Source organism: Lissotriton vulgaris, chromosome 4_1 (genome assembly GCF_964263255.1).
Source record: "Lissotriton vulgaris chromosome 4_1, aLisVul1.2, whole genome shotgun sequence".
NCBI classification, from domain to species: domain Eukaryota; kingdom Metazoa; phylum Chordata; class Amphibia; order Caudata; family Salamandridae; genus Lissotriton; species Lissotriton vulgaris.
Genome location: NC_141691.1, coordinates 202,079,552 through 202,098,666, shown reverse-complemented (window position 1 = coordinate 202,098,666; position 19,115 = coordinate 202,079,552). Strand labels below are relative to the sequence as shown.

General features: G+C 50.2%; 1 protein-coding gene across 2 annotated transcripts in view; it reads left to right on the top strand.

The window, feature by feature from the left end:
- STAG2 (STAG2 cohesin complex component) overlaps positions 1–19,115 on the top strand; it is a 1,316,830-nt gene that overhangs the window by 581,916 nt on the left and 715,799 nt on the right. For both annotated transcript variants that reach the window (XM_086918500.1, XM_086918501.1), the window contains one exon: positions 10,452–10,563. In XM_086918500.1, the coding sequence (XP_086774626.1) occupies positions 10,452–10,563 (112 nt within the window). The remainder of the gene's footprint in view (positions 1–10,451; positions 10,564–19,115) is intronic.

Here is a 19,115-nt window from a genome sequence, read left to right as displayed (position 1 = left end):
GAACTAAACAAAAAGTCGACATGGCACTCATCCCTGTGTTCCATGCCAACAAACCCACTGCCCCTGCATACATCAGTCACCCCTCTAGCTGGGTGCCCTATGCCGGTGGTGTGGGCACAGGTGCATGAGCCCTGTGCCCCTACAGGCCATTCCTAAGAGTATATGGTGCTGGGAGGTCGACATTACGAACTCCACAACACCATAATGGCTACACTGAAGACTCACCAGTTTGGTATCAAACTTCTCAGCACAATAAATCCATGCTGATGCCAGTGTGGGATTTAATGAAAAATGCACCACAGAGGGCATCTTAGAGATGCCCCCTGAAGTGAAACCTAACCACAATCCACGTCTGGACTGAGAGGCTGCCTAGGCTGCCAAGCAGCAGACATGTTGCTGGACCCCTGGGTGGAGAGCCCCCCGCTCTCCTGGGCCTGCAACAATGCACATCCTGGGTGAAGTGCTAGTTCTCCTCCCCCAGGATGGGCAGGGGGAAGCTTCAAAGGCCTGCCGTCTCTGTGTACCCAGCAACTGGCCCCCACCAGTTCACACTCCCACTCTGGCGGGAAGACTGGCGGGAAAAACTACGTCGGGAAGGGGGGGGTGTGCCAGCCTGTGCCAACACCACCCCTCAGGTGGGGGAGACGAAGTGAAGCATGACCCCGGCCATCTTGAAGATGGGGAGCCCTGCCCAATCACAGCTAGGCTCCTGCCCCCCTCCCACAAGATAGGAGCAGGCTAGGGGGTGTACCCACCCCAAGACAGGGACCTATTGGTCCCTGCCCTTGCCCTACCTGTAGCACCCCTAAATTTAGTATTTAGGGGTGCTACAGGTAGCCTTCCTTCCTCAGATCCCGATAAGAAAAAAAGAAAGAAGATCAAGAAGAAGACCCGTCGTGCAGCTGCTAATAGGACGACAACAACTGACTTGGCCCCAGCCCTACCGGCCTGTCAATCGTGGAACCTGCTCCTGCCTAAACCTCGGCGACCCCAGCGGACAGCAACCTTGGGGACCCCCAGAGGACCTGCCTGCCTTGTCCCTCTTGATTGGGACTCCCATCAGCAGAGGCTCTGCTGCAACAACAACCCCCCTGGTGCCAGCCAGGAAGCTCCGGATCAGCCCACTCTGCAACCGCTGAGCCTGGCCCGTGCCTTAGTGATCCAAGACCACAAGGACATTCCCCTGGCAACTGGGACCGTAGTCCCGTGCCCAACGACCCTCCTCGACGCCTGCAGACTGAAAACCAGGGGCCCCTCCAACCGCGACCAGCTGAGGGTAAGCTTCCCGACCCCTAAAGACACCCCTGCACGTGGCGCCCTACAGTCCCCTGTGCCTTCCTTTGGGGTACCTACCTGTGCTCCAAGATCCCAACCCACCTCTCGAAGTGGTGGTCACCCCTGAATAGTCTCCTTCCCTGAGCCTGCAGCCTTTGTTTGCCCTGAGCAAGTGACCAGGAGCCCAGCTCCCACAGCCACGTGGCCTGCTAGCCAGCAGCCACCAACAGGAGACCCCCTGCCCCTCATTGGATAACATTTGGCCTAACTACCTCTGCACCCGTCCGCCCCTGTGCCGCTGAGGGTGAACCAACTGTACCTACCTGACACTGAGGGACCCCTGAGTCTATGCTCAGAACCCTAACTTCACTAGCCGAGTACTCACTTGGAAACCGGTAACTCACTTACCTGCCATTGAATAACATTGACTGGTTTGATTAGAGAAATGTCTACTTTTGAAAACTTAAAATATTCATATACAATCAACCAAATTCCGAAGTACTCACCTGTGATCAGGAGAGAAGCCAGTACTGTATCTTGTAGCCCAGTACTGAACCACAAAAGTAATCCCTATAGGGTTTACTAGTAACCTGTATTTTCTTAATAGGAATCCATTGTCTGCTTTTCTATTAAATTTCTTCTGTCTACTTTTGAAAACTGGAAATCTTCTTTTGTAAATAATACAAAGTACTGAAATGTAATTACTTACTTGTTTTAAGTTGAGACCCCAGTGCTGGACCCAGGAGCCCAGTACTGGATTACAAAAGTAACGAGATCGTACCTTACCTGCAACCTGATTTTTCTCCCATTGGATAACATTGCCAGATTTCTGGTAAAGTTTCTAAGTGTGGACTTTAAAAATAGCTTTATGTTTCTGAAAAAGCACTGCAATAACTAAAACGTTTTTACTAAATTGTTTTCAGCTTAGACCCCAGGACTGAATCTAGGATCCAGTACTGGAACTACCAAAGTAATCCACAAAGTAATCCACTATGTTTACATAGGAAGACCCATTGAGTTCAATGCTAAATTGTGTGTAGAATTGTGTTGCCTACTGCAACCCCTGTACCTATTGTGTTTACAAAGTATTGCCTTTCTGCAAAGTACTGATCTGAGACCTCTCATATTGAGAACAGTATATTATGATACCTGTTGGTTCTAGATAATAAAACCTCTATATCTTTGATATAAAACCAGTTGGCCTAGAGTTCAGTCTGAGTGTGTGAAACCTTTTGCTGACTGAGTGTGTAGAACAAATGCTTTCCACTGTCCTCTGGTACTGCCTTGCTGCTCGGCGAAGCTACCACTTAAGAGAGTAAGGTCACACCTGGCTTTAACCTCTGTTATACCTCTGGGGTTTGTGGACGTACCCTAGTCACTTTTTGACTATCGTTTTGAGTTTTTTTGACTTCTCTTTTTGAGTTTAACTCCTGGTGCCACATAGGGATGCACGACGTCTGTGTCTGACCCTCATGGCGTCTGTCTGTAGCGTGACCATGACTCCCGATCATGTTCCAACTGTCTGGCCATGGCTCCGAAGGCCTTACGGGAGTGGTCCTGTAAGTTGCTAGAGGCCCGGCAGTCGTCTCCACACAGTTTGAGGTCCAGGGGTCGATCGAGGGACAGATCGCGGAGCCATCATCTACCCAGAAGAGCGAAGTCTTCACACTCTGATTCGGGTAAAAGACAACATAAAAAAGTAATAGAAGAAGCTTTTCCGCTCAGACGTCCCCCCGCCGGTCTCCGGACGTGTCCGAGGGGACTGGGGGTCCCACCCCCGCGGCTCCTTTGGAGCTTGTGAGCCCCGCGGCCTACCCACCCTATCCGTGTCAGTCTGCGACTCCGGCCCCCCATGGACCGCCTGTTCAGGCCTCGGGCTCCCACCTTTGGTCTCTGTTGAGGGACCTCCCTCTGCTCCCAGCGGCTCCGGCCCCGGTGCTGGAGGGACCTCCGCCGGCTGCCCTGGCGCCTCTGATCCCAGCGCCACAGTAGGTTCCCTTCGTCTCGCCACCGCCTTTGCCCGGGTTTCCGGACAATTTTGCCCCTAATTGGGTCACGGAGCTGGAACGATGCTGTCCAGCGCCGTTCGAGGTGCCGTTCGACAATTTGTATTCCCCGATCCCTCCCCCACCTCCGCAGCCTGTTCCACATGTAGTGGAGGAAGGGGACGACTGGGAGCGGTCTGAGGACCCTCTTGCACAGCGGTGCGGGTCAGAACATGAATGGACGGAAGAGCTAGAGGATGCCGGTTGTCTTGACATCTCCTCTGACCCTGGTTTTCTTTCTTCTCCTGTTGTGGACATGAAGGAGGGGGCTACATACACTGTGGTGCTCCGTAGAGCAACTGAGGCCCTTGACTCGACCTGCCTTCAGTGACCCTCAAGACTAATCTCCTCACTGAAGTGCTTCAGCTGGCGGCAAGCTCTTTGGAGCCCCTGCTGCTGTTTAATGAGGCCTTAAGTGGCAACTTGATGGGAACCTGTTCTAGACCAGCTACAGGGGTTCCTGGGTGATGGGAACATTGCCAGGCATCATCTCCCGGCCCCGGGTGACCCTACTTTTCTGTCTTCCATCCCAACCCCGGAGAGCCTGGTCATCCAGGCCTCAACTTCCCCGAGCGCATTCTCTACCGCTCCACCAGATAAGGAATCCAAAAAGCTGGAAAAGTTTGGTAAGAAACTTTTTTCATCTGCCAGCTTAGGGTTCGGACAGTGCTTTCCCAAGATGCAGCAAAGTTCGCCATCAGGTGCGGACTGTACACCGCGGACCCACTGGGTAGGGCCATCTCCATGACATGGTCCTCCGTCGCCACGCCTGGTTGCGGTCTACTGGTTTTTTAGGGGATGTACAAAGTTCTCTTGTGAACATGTCCTTTGATGGCACTCGCCTTTTTGGCAATAAGGCAGATAGTGCCCTGGAGCGTTTTAAGGACTTCTGAGCTACAGCGAAGTCCTTAGGTCTCTCCACCATGCGCCCGGCCACGTCTGCTTATCGTTCCTTTCGTGGCCACGAAAGGGGCGCCCCGACATGTTCGGTCAGCCAAAAGCCTGCGCAGAGCCAACCTCAGCGCGGCTGCGGACGTGGTTCCTGCTGCAACTGGACAGGGGGCCAGAGTGCGAGTCAGTCCAACTCCATTCCCGCAGCTTCCACCTCAAAGCCTTCCTAGTCCGAGCTTTGGGGAGCACCCCACACCGGTGGGAGGCAAGAGTCGCAATCACCTTACCCACTGGCGTTCCGTTACCTCGAACAGGTGGGTGCTGCAATTTGTCCGAAGGGGCTACTCCCTCCTCTTCGAGACTGCCTCTCCAGCCATGCCACCTCAGTACCACCACATGTCGGGGGACCATTTTGTTCTTCTCCAGCAGGAAGTCACAGCACTCTTGTCCAAGGGGGCCATCAAACTTGTTCCTGGGCCAGAAATAGGACGTGGTTGTTATTCCCACTACTTTATGGTCCCCAAGAAGGAGAATGGGGGCCTGCGTCCCATTTTGAACCTCAGGAACGCCAACTCTTGTTGACCCTAGCTCAGGTCTTGACTGCCCTCGACCCTGGATACTGGATGGTAGCGTTGGACTTGCAGGACACATATTTTCATATCCCTGTCCTGCTAGCCCACCGGCATTACCTGCGGTTCACGGTAGGCCAAGAGCACTTAGTTTGCTGTGCTCCCCTTCGGCCTTACCAGTGCCCCTCGGGTGTTCAGGAAAGTGATGGCGGTGGTCGCAGCTCATCTGCTCAGATCAGGGGTTCCAGTCTTTCCCTATCTCGATGACTGGTTGTTTAAGGTGGGCTAACCCCAGGCAGTCGTTTCCCACCTCCAGTCTACAGCCGACCTCCTGCATATGCTCGGATTCTTCATCAACCCATCAACGTCCCGAAGTTGCACCTGAGTCCATCTCAGAAGCTTCCCTTCATTGTAGAGGTTCTGGATTCGACGCATCGAGTCTGGAATATTCAGGCTATGATTCTGATCTTTCAGCCTCTATCCTGGGTTTCGGTCAGGATGACCCTCCGGCTCCTCGGCCTCATGGCCTCCTGCATCCTGCTAGTGCAACATGCCAGATGGTATATGCGGGCTCTCCAGTGGGACCTGAAGTTCCAGTGAGCACAACATCAGGGCAACCTGTCCGATTACGTCCAGATCTCGGAGGGCAGTGCACTACAGTTGCAGTGGTGGCTCACAAATCGAGTTTGGGTCAATGGCAGATCCCTATACCTTCCGCAACAGGAGTACTCGGTGGTGACAGATGCGTCCCTCCTGGGATGGGGTGGCCACATGGGAGAGAAGGCGATCAGATGCCTCTGGTCTCTGGCGGAGTCCCGGCTCCACATCAACCTTCTGGAGCTTCGGGCGATCTGACTTGCCCTGAAAGCATTCCTTCCCTCTGTCCGGGGAAGTGTAGTGCAGGGGTTCACGGATAACACCACCGCCATGTGGTACTGCAAAAAAAAGGTGGGGGTGGGGTCGTGGACCCTATGTCAGGAAGGCTCTCCGCCCCTTGACATGGCTGTAACATCAAGGCATTTGCTTGGTGGTTCAACACCCGGCAGGTTCTTTGAACGCCAGGGCAGACAAACTCCGCCACCGGTGTATGATGGATCACGAATGGTGTCTGATCTCGGACGTGGCGCAAGGTCTCTTTCGGCAGTGGGGAGAGCCTTGGTGAGATCTATTCGCCATCAAAGAGAACGTGCAATGTCAGTGCTGCACGTTGGAATTTCCAAGGCTGCGCTTTCTCGGCGACCCTTTTCATCACAAGTGGAGCTGAGGTCTGTGTCACGTCTTTCCGCCTATACCATTTCTGCCCAGAGTGCTTATGAAGATCCGGTGCGACTAGGCGCAAGTCATTCTTGTGGCTCCGGATAAGGCACAAAGATACTGGTATCCAAAGCTACTCAGCATGGCAATCGATCCTCCGATCAGACTGCCTCTTCGGGGGGATCTTCTGTCGCAGCAGCAGGAGATGATCCTCCACCCGAACGTCCAGCCTCTACCTCCATGCGTGGAGATTGAGTGGCAACAGTTTATAGCTTTCGACCTTCTACTGAAGTCTGTGATATTATTCTGGCAGCCAGGCGTCTCTCCACTAAGACAGTCTATGCCTGCCAGTGGAACAAAATTGTGGCATGGTGCACAGCAAAGGCTGTGGATCCCCTTTTGGCCCCCCTTTCCGAGGTTCTTCTGTTCCTTCTCTGTTTGGCGTAGCTCTGGGCACTATCAAGGGTTATCTGTCAACCATTTCTGCCTTTCTACGGTTTCCAGATCAGCCTTCTCTTTTTAAGTCCCTGGTTGGGAATTGCTTCCTGAAAGGCATTACACACACGTTTCCTCCCGTGCTTTTCATAATGCCTCAATGGGCCGTAACTCTTGTCTTGACCTTTCTGTTGTGCGCTCCCTTTGAGCCCCTCCTTAAGTCTTCTCACTCTAAAGATGGCTTTCTTGGTAGCTATCACCTCTGCCAGAAGTATGAGTGAGCTCCAGGCTCTTTCTTCTAAACCTCATTTTCTCTGTTCATCCGGACAAGGTGGTTTTAAGGACAAGTCTTTCTTTCTTGCCAAAGGTCGTCACTCCCTTCCACAGCAGGCAGACCATCACTTTGCCCACCTTCTTTCCGCCTCCGCATCCTTCAAAAGAAGGAGAGGCTCCACAGTCTGGACCCAAAACGTGCTCTCTTGTTCTATCTGAAGCGGACACAACAGTTCTGGGTGGGTGACCAACTTTTTGTTGGCAACGTGGGCGCCAAGAAAGGTCGGGCCGTGCACACTGTCGGTGGATCGTTCTGTGCATCAAAGCCGGTTACTCATTGGCTAAAAAGGATCCACCTGTGGGGCTGCGTGCCCATTCTACCAGAGTAAAGGCAGCCACTACTGCCTTGGGACGCGGCGTCCCCTTGCAGGACATCTGTCAGGCAGCTACGTGGGCCTCGCTGCACACTTTTACCTAACATTATTGCCTTGGCAGTCCGGTCCAGAGAGACCGCTTCTTAGGCCGTTCTGTTCTCCGTGACTTTCTGGTGTGATCTTTGTTCGCAGAACCACCACCGGGGTTGGTATTGCTGGGGTATCTATTCTAAGGTAAGGAATCTATCACTAATGTGTCTCTTTCAGATGCAAAAGTTACTTACTTGTATAACGATATATCTGTAAGAGACATTAGTGATAGATTCCTTACCGCCCCACCCATCCTCCCTGGTCTGCAAACTGATTTCTAGGGTCAAGGTCATCCCTTTCAGGGCTCTAGTTTCATGGCACCATTGGTCAGTTTCTTGCATGGCTCTCAGTTCTGCGCAGAAAAGCGTGTAAATAACTGACGTCAGCGCGCATGGGTGGCGCTTAAATAGTCTCTGTGACGTCATCTGGGCGCCTACGACGGACGCAAAACTGCACAGCGCCATCTTCTGATGCGCAGAGGTACTGCTGACGAAAAACATCCGGATCCAGTCTGACGCCTGGGGATATTCTAAGCTAAGAATCTACCACTAACTAATGTCTCTTACAGATATATCGTTAAACAAGTAAGTAATTTGTGTTAAAGGTAGGTTATGCAGTCACAACTGTTTCTCTGGAAAACAGGAGTTGAGGGTTTTGTGGACAAGTACAAGCACTACTGAAGTGTCTCAGATAGACGTACCAGACCAAACGTTAGGTGCGCCATGCTGCAGGGATTCTGCTCATCCGCAGGAAACCAGGACCTCAGTGTATTGTGGTGTACCAAAAAGCCACCTTAGTGCCTAGAACCCCAATGCAACTAGCAATAGTGTCTTATTCAATCTCCGTACTACAGAGAAGCTACCAATGATTAGACAACCTAGAACATGCGACTTAGTAAACTCTCAGGAATAGTGGGAATTAAGAACACTCTTTCGCTCTAACACTCATACTAGTCTGCAACGTGAGTAATCAGAGACACAGTATAGTTTAAAATGTTTATTTTAACTAACACGCTCTAAGATGCAGTACACTAGCCAACACAAGCAGAAAAATGCTTAAGAATAATACAATCAGCATTGTTACAATTCCATAAAGCACAAAAGGGCAAATCATATTAGGACAGTGGAAACAGGACTATAGTGCCTTTACCACGCTCCCCATGCTGGGAGCTTGGTTATTATAATAGAAGACCTCCAGGCTTTGTCAGTGGGTTCCCATACCTCCAAGATCAGGTGTAATGAATCACATCCCACAACAATCACAGCTCTGCTTAGTTGGAAAGGGTTTCTCCAAGTGCCTTCTCACGCATGTAATTTCCATATTAAAAAGCAGCCGTGTTTCAGTTGGGCAGCTGTGCCTCATGTTATTTCTATGTGCAAGGGACTGAGCAACGTGAATCATCAGCATACATTGTTATTTGACCTTGAATAACAATGACCTGAAGAAAGAGAGCACAGTGTACGGCTAGATATGTGAAAAACGCAGTTCTCATGTGAAGGAGTGCAAGCAGTGTATTTACGAGAACAGAGCCATGTAGTGTGTGCATAAGCGACAGAATGGTGTTTAAACACATATTTCACTTATTCTAACTTACTAATGTCTACAGTTAACACCATATCCTCACTACACCACTAGTGCTGAATCTTGTTGCATTTACTTATATCCTTACCTGGCAAACAGGCTGTGCGAGCACTTCAAATAGAGAATCTATCAAAGTCACCTCTGCTATATGAAACGACATTCAGTGTTTAGGGAACTGTCCTTTAACTTGAACAAATCAAACCTTTCTCCCTACAAAATATTGGTCTTTCTTGGTGCAGACATATGAACGTAATGCTCTGATATTGCCATCTAAAAAAAGAGCTAAAGATTTGCACCTGTTAAGGACTTTACAAGGGTAATAATATATATTTTTTCCTGTTTTCAGTTTTTATTTGTGTTCTATTTCAGTGTTTTATACTTATAGGAAGCTTGCTCTTTATAAGGAATTTCCTCTAGGTGGCTATACCATGCACAGAGTCCAGCTGTTCCATGTGTGTGGGCAATGAAGATATTCTGATAATCCTATTTCTGTAAGATTAAATGCTGCTTATATATGCCTGCTTGACCGTCAGTGTAAAACTAAGAGCAGGTGTTTTGTGTTAAGTACTGCTGGTCTCTACACTGAGACATGCAATGAACAGCGAGCTGAAGCATATGCGGTGAACTATGCTCCCAGTACTGGAGTGAAAGTAGCTCCTGGGGCTCCAGGAGTCTTGCAGATGGTCCCTAGGGCAGTCTTAAGTGACTTACAGTGGGAAATAGGCCATAGTGGGAGCATCCATCACAGAAAAGTGCAAAGAGGTTGGGGCTACACATATACTACTTTGATGCCAGCGGTTGCAAAGCAATGAAAATAGGTTTTCCAATTACTAATGAAAAGCAAAATGTTCCTTCAGTGATATATTGGTTATAATCCATTTGAGTTGAAAGCCAGGAACCCTAAGTGTGCAGTGTCCTGGCTGTTTGGTATGCAGCTAATCATTCTTCTAATTTCTCAATGGTTGTGTTGTATGCACTTCCATGAGAGGCTCGATATTCGGTGCATGGCATTTCAGGAAGCTCGGATTGCTTTATCAGCTTATAATGGAGCTTTGAAATACATTGCACTGAGGGTAAATGGAGGATCCCATTTAGAGGATCAAAGTTCACTTGAAAAATCGTTACCATAATGTTAGTATTGATCCAAAGCCACAATGCAATACTTGTTCTCTAGTTCCCAAACCGGAAGCTCTGGCTGTTAGGCCACATCGCTCCAGCTTTGCTGCCCAAAACCCTACATACTTGGAAACTTTAATTGTGTTAGAACAGAAGTAGAAGCAGGGTGTAGATCTGTAGTACTGTTGATTTAAAACATAATTTTTCTTTCTTTTTTGGCTAAACATTATCTGTCACTTGGTGCTAAACATGCTTTTCTTTATTCAATTGTCCTTATTCTAGCATTGCTCCTAAACTTGGAAGATTGTTTTCTCCCTGAATTAATCAACCAGTGTCTGTATTGACTAATATTTGAAACCATACACAATACCGTTATTTTATGTTGGCTCCAAAAAACGTTCATTTAAGTAGACACCAATACATAAATGTATCTATAATTCATAAATGTATTATGACCTGTGTGGTTACAAAACATTAAAGACTTTCTTTTTCGATTTTGAATTCTTTGAAAGTCTTAATTCATTTTTTTTTCCTCTTTACATTTCTAGACTTTTTAGTTGTAGAGAGCCTGATGATGATGGAATACTCAAAAGAAGAGGGAGACTTAGTCCAAACGCTAATCTCGTTAAGACGTTGGTGTTCTTTTTTCTGGAAAGTGAGGTAAGCTGAATATTTCAAATTGATGTTTGTTAATAACTTTTAATACGCAAGATGCTTTTTAAAAGTACATGTGAATACTTAATATACATAAGCTGTTGGAATTACTTTGTGACATTGTGGCTCAGGGGTTAGAGGCGGCAGACCCGGAAGCTGAGATCGGCCCTGGACCAGGGTTCAATTCCCCGCCTCGACGGGGCTTGGGCTCAATAATTCCACGGACTCGATAATTCTCGCTCCGGTGCCTACTCGACTCACGGGTTCACACTCTGCGACTCTGGGCAATAGCTTGCTTAATCTCCACAACGGCCCCTCGCGGCGGGATGCCTGGCTTTCACCTTGTGGATACCCTGCAGGGGTCATCTCACAGGGGAATACCAGGACGGGTTCCCTAAGCAAGTGCTTAGATGCCTGCGATGTGGGTAATTTGCGCTATATAAATACATGTACATTTACATTTACATTTACATTGCGTAACATCTCCACCCCTCCCACAGGGGGGTGGGGTCTAGTACCACTACTCCCATGTATGCACATCATCTTGCCTCCAATGCGGATAATTGGACTTCACCTGGAGCGAGGGCCCTGCACACTGGCACCATCCCAATGGCGACCCCCCTCCACCCCATTACGTCAACCAGCATTAAAAATGGGTACACTTGCCTTGGTGACACATAACCCTGACTGAGCATCTCCTACTGACCATAAAGTATGTAGCCCTACTTCTTTAGGGCTAACAGTCTGGGTTTTTCCTCACCTAACGGCAGCAGCTAGAATACATGTTTAAGCACCACTTTATAGTGATCATACTCCGAACATTTGGATATCATTAAAAATGCATTGCAATTACAGCCCCTGAAGGCATCACAGATGATCACAGGATTATGACCCCCCTCCTCTGGGGGACCACCAAAGACCAAATCGGCAGGCTTCCAAATGCCTGGCAAGGTATTATATGGCGATTGTGCTCCTTCTTCTGAATAATAGATGTGCGGCTCTCCCGCTGTGCCGGGGAGATCTGCGCTGTCGCTTCGCCGCTTTCTAGGGCCTCGGAGGGGGGGGGGGGGGCGTTCCCACCCGGACCCCCAGGTAATGTGATGCAGCTCATGAAACCCACCCCGACGCTCTGCGGTCTTCTGGGGCCCGGTTCCACCCGGGGCCAGTGCACCTCCTCGTGTTCAGGTTCGGGGTCCCGGTCCCACCAGGGAACCCCGCATACATTCTTCGTTGGAGGGCAGCCCGGGGAGCCCACCCCCGCCTGCTCCCCGACGGCCAGCACTCTTCTGTGATGCCGCGCTAGCCGGCAGTCCTATTTGGCTACACCCGCTTCCTCTGGTCTACTGGGGAGTGCAACGGCACTCCCCCGGGCTCCTCCACACTCTGGGCCAGGGGATGGGGTCCCGGGCACCCGAACATCTTTGGGGGGGTGCAACGGCTCTCCCCCTCACTCTGCCACCTCAGGGCGCGCAGATGGGGTCCCGGGCCCATCCTCCTCTGCATGGGGTTGCACAACGACACACTCCATCGCCATTTTCGTCTGGGGCCAGGGTGGGCTCCTGGCACGACGTGGGGCATTGTCACGGGGAGCACAACGGTGCTCCCCGGCCATCCTCTTCGTGGGAGGGGGGGGAGAACGTGACTGCGCTCCCCTGCCTACATCTTCGGTGGGGCCAGGATGGGCTCCTGGTCCCCCTGCAGGGCACCTTCACGGGGAGCTCGACTGCGCTCCCCGGCTTTACTTCTCCTTGGGGGCAGCCCCCGAGACCTGACGCACCCAGAGGCATCTTTGAGACTGGCAGTGGAGCCCCGTGCGCTTAGTCGTCTGTCTTCTGAGGGGTCAGAGGTCGTCTACCTTCCGGGGGCCATATCTCAGCTCCTGGGGGTCCGATCTGCCCCATTTTCTCATCTTCTCGCTCCTAGTGGTGTCGCCCAGCCCTTGGGAGCACTCTCCTTTGCTCTCCAGGTCTCCAAGAGGGTGCATTCTGCAAGGAGCGATCTTCACTGGTTCCCTGCGCCTCTCTTCTCCCTGCGCAGAGGCCCATGCTTCTGGGCACCGTTCCTGGGCTCTTCTTCTGGCACTGTTAGGGGCCTGGGGGGCAGTCAGTGGTGTCCTCCTTCCAACTGCCCATTGCCAGGCTCCAGCACCTTACGCCTCAGCAGACCACACCCCAGAGAGAGCCTCTCTTCCTGTGCAAGTACTTTTTAAAAGTTGAGTAGGGGGCTGCCAGAAAGTCTCTGTGTCCTATTAAACAGCGACACATCACTTCCTGCCCCTGCTCCCTCCTTCTTGTCCAGTCTGTGGGTTGGTCAAAATGGAGTCGTCCAGTGTCTTTGGCTACATGGCTCCCCTTCCCCCAGTGCTGCCTTCACCTTGGTGCCTGGCACCCAGCGACAGCGGTTGATGGATTGGTTTGTAACTCCACCTATCTCCCTTCCTTGGAGGAAAGATCTTTGCTCAGGGAAGAAAGGGCATTAATCTAACCTGCCAGGGCCAGACCCCAGCCAGGGACTCAGAGAAATATGACATTTCAGGGCGACCCAAAAGCAGTACAAACATGACTTTGGACTCTGCAGAATATTTCTTTTCACCTCCACTACACGGGACTTTAGTGCGTGTCTGGAATCTGTAGGCCTGGTGGAGGTCATTCTAGCCAAGGACCCCACATCTCCATGGGGGGATAATGAAGTGAAAACACTGTAAAACACAGACTTTCCCTGGCATGTTTCTTTCCAGTGCATAAAGCCTATTCCATGTCTCCACCCAATTCTCCATTAGTCCTGCCACACCATTCACTCTGTAGCTGCTCCTGGACTGCACACGCTGGAAATCTCACCTGCGAAGCCTCTACACGTGTGCACAAGCATGTACACCCGTGTCTGCATGTAACCAGCAAGATGCCCCATACTCCAGCTGCTGCGCAGCGGCCTAGCCAAGCCTGGGGGACACCAGTAAAAGCTCCATGCAGTCTCCTTCATTATGAGTTCACTGTGTGTAAGTCCCAGATTATGAGGCTTTCCCTCAGTAAAAGCTCAACAATTAGGTGCTCAGAAAAGCGAAAAATCCGGGCCGCCCCTAGTGTCAGAACCACCTTTTAATAGTTACTTAATGAAAATGCTTGACATCATAATTAAATCAAACAACTGAAGGGTCAAGTATTAGAAGGCTCCTGAAGAAAGATGTAATAATGATTTTTGTTTTATGTTTAATTCAGTTCATCTTGGCTTTGTAGTGTAAATTTCACACCAATGAAAATGTAACTGCATCACATTCATGTGATCTCTCCTATTTTGCGATGCACTCTAATCAGTGAAGGGACCTTTAGTTAAGTAAAATACTTTTAAACACTTATGGCAAAAACAATTAAACACTTCGATGTAAAGCCAGAAGATTAATTTAGTTTCTATGTTTGCAGCATGTAGACCATGACATATTGTTCCTTTAACCTGCCATAAAGCAGTGTTTCGTTTGCGTTGGTTAAAGTCTCAAGAATATCTAGTAATCATGCAGCTGAAAACAACACCCTATAGTTAATTTTTTTATGTAATTAAGTTTGGAACAACACTGGTGTGTCTTTAAAACTGTTAGGATGAGACAATCAAGTTTGTCAATTGCCAGTGCGAAGACAAGAGTGTACTTTGGAGTATTGTTACCTAGCACAACTGATTTCACTGCGCATCAAATTGATGCATCCATGTGAGGAAATGGGGTGTATTCTATTGTGTGGTTGTTTGGCCTCGCCGTCTGATTCTTAAATACCACCTTAGGGCCTGTTGGTTGAGTTTGCTAAACCATCTAGTCCAACCATGGATAGTTGTGCCTCTAAGATGCAAGGAACAAGTGTTAGGCGTTTAAACCGCACCAAATGAATTGAAAAAGAAATAACTGGCACTCATAATTAACCCCCCAGCGTATACAAATAGCCAGTACTTTTATGTATTTTTAGACACCACAACAAAAAAGATCCTTTTGAGGATTCTGGAGATCTAGATTTTACAAGAAACATTAATCAAGACTTTTCACTCAATTGGGAACAAGCACTGGCAAATTTAAGTAAAAGCTTTGGTTAGTTGTATTGCGGTCGGTTAGAGTTGCTTTAGGCTACTAACTCCCAACCGAGAGCCAGTTGAGAAGGGGGTGTTAGGAGTTGGGGTGGGAGAGGTAGAGATGGGGGGCAGCACAATCCTCTAACAGTTACCTTCGCAGAAGGAGCAGTATTCAGTCAGACTTTTATCCCTTTGCTTGAGGTTCCTATGGAAGTGGTCCTAATGCAAGGGATACAGGATGCTGAAGATGCTCAAGGATGCTGTAGATGTGATGCTGTTAATGGGGGTCTTCCGGCGGCACCTCAACCCCTCTGTGGACTGCAGGTGTTCCTGACCCAGTGAACGAAATACCCTGAAGTTCTCTTGGTCCTGGCAGAAGTCCAGTTGCCACTGGTTTACCAGTTGCCTGGTATCGCGATCACGACCAACTCCTTGGTCAACAATAAATTGGTGGCTAGGCACTATGAGAGAAACCACCTGTGTATGTTTTAAGTAGAGTGAAGTTTAAAGTCATGAAAATTGGCTCTCCAGGGAGGAAAAGAGGCCACCTACCACTTTTCTCAGGAAACGCAACATTTTCGACTAAACAACCAACCCCCTGCATCCCAAGTTCAAAATGAAGTACACATTGATCCATTCTTTATTGCAGTTGTAGGAAGCTGGCTCTCTATATGATACTTCCAATAGGTGGTAACACTGTGCACAGAGTTCAGGGGTTCCCCAAAAGTGTACAGGGCTCAATGTAAAACCCGAAGTGCTCTGTTAGTGGTAGTGTGGATAAGCAGCCTTAGGCCTAACACAGAGTAGTATAAGACATTCATTGCACAACAATGATCAATAATGGACACACAACTCCAGAAGGAGATCCAGACCAAATTTAGAAACATTTACTTTGTATTTTATTTTAAAACTAAGGTCTTTGTAATAAGGTAAGTATGTTTTCTGAAAGAGACAATTAGTTATGGATTCCTCACCTTAGAATTACCCCCAGGCTTCAGACTGGATCCAGAGAATTTTTCTTAAGCAGTACCCCTGCGCGTCAGACGACTCCGCGTTCGTCGTTGGCGTCGTGGTCGCTGGAATGATGTAGGAGTATCTACTTGGACGCCGCCCCTGCGCGCTGACGTCCGTTCTTTCTTTTTCCGAGCCAACCACCGCAAATCCGGAGAGAGTGGTACCTAGTCACTTTTTTACTCTCTTTTTGCAACTTTTTGTTGACATCTTTTCGAGTCGTTTGAATCCTGGTGCACGTAGGGAAGCCCTGTCCTTGAACCAGCTTCAAGGCTTGCGACTCTGGTCGCAAATTGATGTCCGTTACGGACCCACACCTTGTGTGCCTTTGGTGTTTAGAGCGTGACCAGGACCCGAAGTTGTGCTCCAACTGCCGGTCCATGAACCCAAAGTCTTTGAGGGAGTGGTCCCGAAAGCTTCTCGAGGCCCGGCAGTCCACTCCACTTTGTGCCATTCGAGGTCCCAGGTGAGAGGGAGGTCTCGGGACCGGTCATGGAGCCATCACCACTACTCCTCGTCGAAGTCTTCCTTCTTCGGGTAAGTCGAAGTTCAAGAAAAAGGCGAAGAAGCGCCGTCTTTCTTCGTGTCCTCCCCATACGTCAGCTGACTCGATGCAGGAAGCGGAACGTAGTCATCCGGGTCAGCCCGCAGAGCCTGTTGGGGTCGACTCAGACCTTCCCTCCCTTCCCGGAACCCTGAGATTCCCATGCCCAACTCTGTAGCTTTTACAAAGCCCTCCATTCTATCTTTAGGCAGCCCGACTCCACCGGCGTTCCTTCGGGCAGCACAGACTCGGCTGAGGGTTCTAGGCCTTCGATGCTGGTGGATCCGGCGCCGCAGGGCCCCCAAGGATCCAGGCCTGGATTCGGATTGGCGCCAGTCGACCTCGTGACACGTCCGGCGCCAAATCCAGTGCCGACACCTCTGTCCCCTCCTACACCGGTTGTGTCCCCAGCCAACGTCGACCCCAGCCTCCCCCTTGATGAGGACACGGAGCCAGACCGGCGTCGGCCGACGCCGGTACCGTTGCTGACCGGTACTTTTGTACCACTGTTCTGCCCTGCTCTTCCCTATCGCCCTGAGTGGCTGCCACATTAAGGTGAGGTGGACTGGGAGGGGGTCTATGGATCCTTTGGCAGACCAGTTGGAGGAACCGGACTGGAGAGAGGATTTGGATGGGGGCAGTAGTCTGGTTACCTCCCCAGACCTTAGCATGCTTTCTCCCCCTACTGTGGCTACGAAGGAGGGTGTATCTTACGCAGTGGTTTTGCATAGGGTGGCGGATGCCTTAAACCTTGAGCTTCCTATGGTGGCGGCCAGGGCTAACCACCTGACCGAGGTGCTTCAGCCAGCAGCGCTTCTTCTGAGCCCCTGCAGCTATTCAATGAGGCCCTTACGGACATCCTTGTGGGGACTTGGTCCAAGCCCAACACGAGGGCTCCCGTGGACAGGATGATGACCCAACTCCAACACCCTGCCCCGGGCGACCCCATTTTCATCTCCCAACACCCCACCCCTGAGAGATGGTCCAAGCCTCAACTTCCAAGGACACATTCCCTCCCGCACCACAAGATAGGGAATCCAAGAAGCTGGACCACCTTGGGAAGATGATGTTCGAGGCATATGAGCTGCAGATCACACACTGTGCATAGATCGCCATCTGGTGTTGGGCCCAGATGTTTGCACTGGTGGTTGTATTGGAAAAGTCTTTGGAAGTCACGAAATAGGCGACTCCTCCTTTGGACAATAGTACTCATGGGCATCAGCTCCATCTTAAGATTGTTTTTTTCCGCCATCGGGCTCGGATGTGTTATTCGCACTCCTGTTCGGTGTCATTACCGATTCAACTTTTGACGCATGATCCTTCATCCTTTTCTCCGGTATTGTTTCGATTGTGATCCCTAGTCGACATGCATCTCTTCAAGTCTTCCATTCTGGTCATCGTACGCCATTACATCTGGCTCATGAAAAGGACTCCCTTTAAAAGTGTCCTCAATGTGGATCCATGTTTCCACACACAGATCTTCATGAGGTGTGTAATCTCTGCCTTTCACCGGAGCACGAGGCCAGAGACAGTCCAGCATGTGCCTCTTTCCGCCCCAAGAAAACGATTCGGGATCGTCTAGCTTGAAGAAGCATGGCTCGCTCGTTGACATCCATTCCCAACGACATCTTACAGGAAGGGCATCGATGTACCAGAGCAGGAGAGGATCAAAGAAGGCCTCGTTAGCGCCTATTGCGTCCAGATCTCGGTGGTGTATGAAATTGCCCTCTTTCTGCATAAATGCCCCTACTTCTGGCTGAATTGCTGATTTCCTTTGAGTTTGCCCTGGGCCCCTGCCAATCGGGTAACCAGGGCCTCTGTTCTCTCCCTAAAACTGCATTGAAGCCTAAACCCAATTGGCATCTCTGTCCACAGGTCAGCCCCTGGTAAATTGTACCACAGGTATCCAGGGCACTGTAACCAGACAAGGCCTCTAAAGGCTGCAGCACTTATTTTGCTACCATTAAAGGTCCTGTACCATTACGCTCACACAGTACCAATGCAGACAGCCTGTTGTAGTGCAGAACAAAGTGAAGAGTTGACATGGCACACATTCTTGCGTGCCATGCCTACAACCCACTGCCCTGGCATAGTACATAGTACAGTCACTCCTCTAACTGGGTGCACTATACCAGTGGCGAGGGTACAGGTGCATGAGCCCTGTACCCCTACAGTGTCGAAGTCCAGTCTTAGACATTGTAAGTTCAGTGCTGCCATTAAGAGCATATAGTGCTGGTAGGTTGTCATTACGAACTTCACAACACCATAATGGCTTTACTAAAAACTGAGAAGTTTGGTATCAAACATCACAGCATATTAAACCCACACTGATGCCATTGAATGACAATGCACAGAGAGGGCATCTTGGAGATGCCCCCTGAAAACTAACCTACCACTAGTGTCCAGGCTGAGTGGCTGCTTTCAGCTGCCACCACCAGACATGTTTCTGGACCCTTGGGTCGAGAGCCTGCTGCTCTCTGGGGCCTAAAACAATGCACATCCTGGGACGAGGTGCCTCCTCCTCCAGGATGGGCAGGATTCATGAAGGGGAAGCTTCATAGGCTTTCCGCCTTTGTGAGCTTCCCCAGGCCACTTGCTGCTTTCAGCTACTGGTCCCCACTGGTTCTGGCCCCCACCTTGGGCAGGAGAACCAGCGGGAAAAACAAGTGAGGAAGATAGGCGTGCCCACCTCTGCCAACTCCACCCCTCAGGTGGAGGAGGCGAAGTGAAGCACAACTCTCAGTTCCTGCCATCTTGCAGACTGGGGACTCAGCCAACCAGGGAAAGGCTTATGACCCTGCCCTCTGGAGGTTGGCGTAATAGGGGGTGTCCCCACCCCAGAGAAGCAACCCATTGGTCCCAACTTTTTTACCTACCTGTAATGCCCCTTAAATCTAGTATTTGTGTCATAGGGATGACCCTTGCTTTAACACTGTGTTAAGTTGGCATGAGCTTA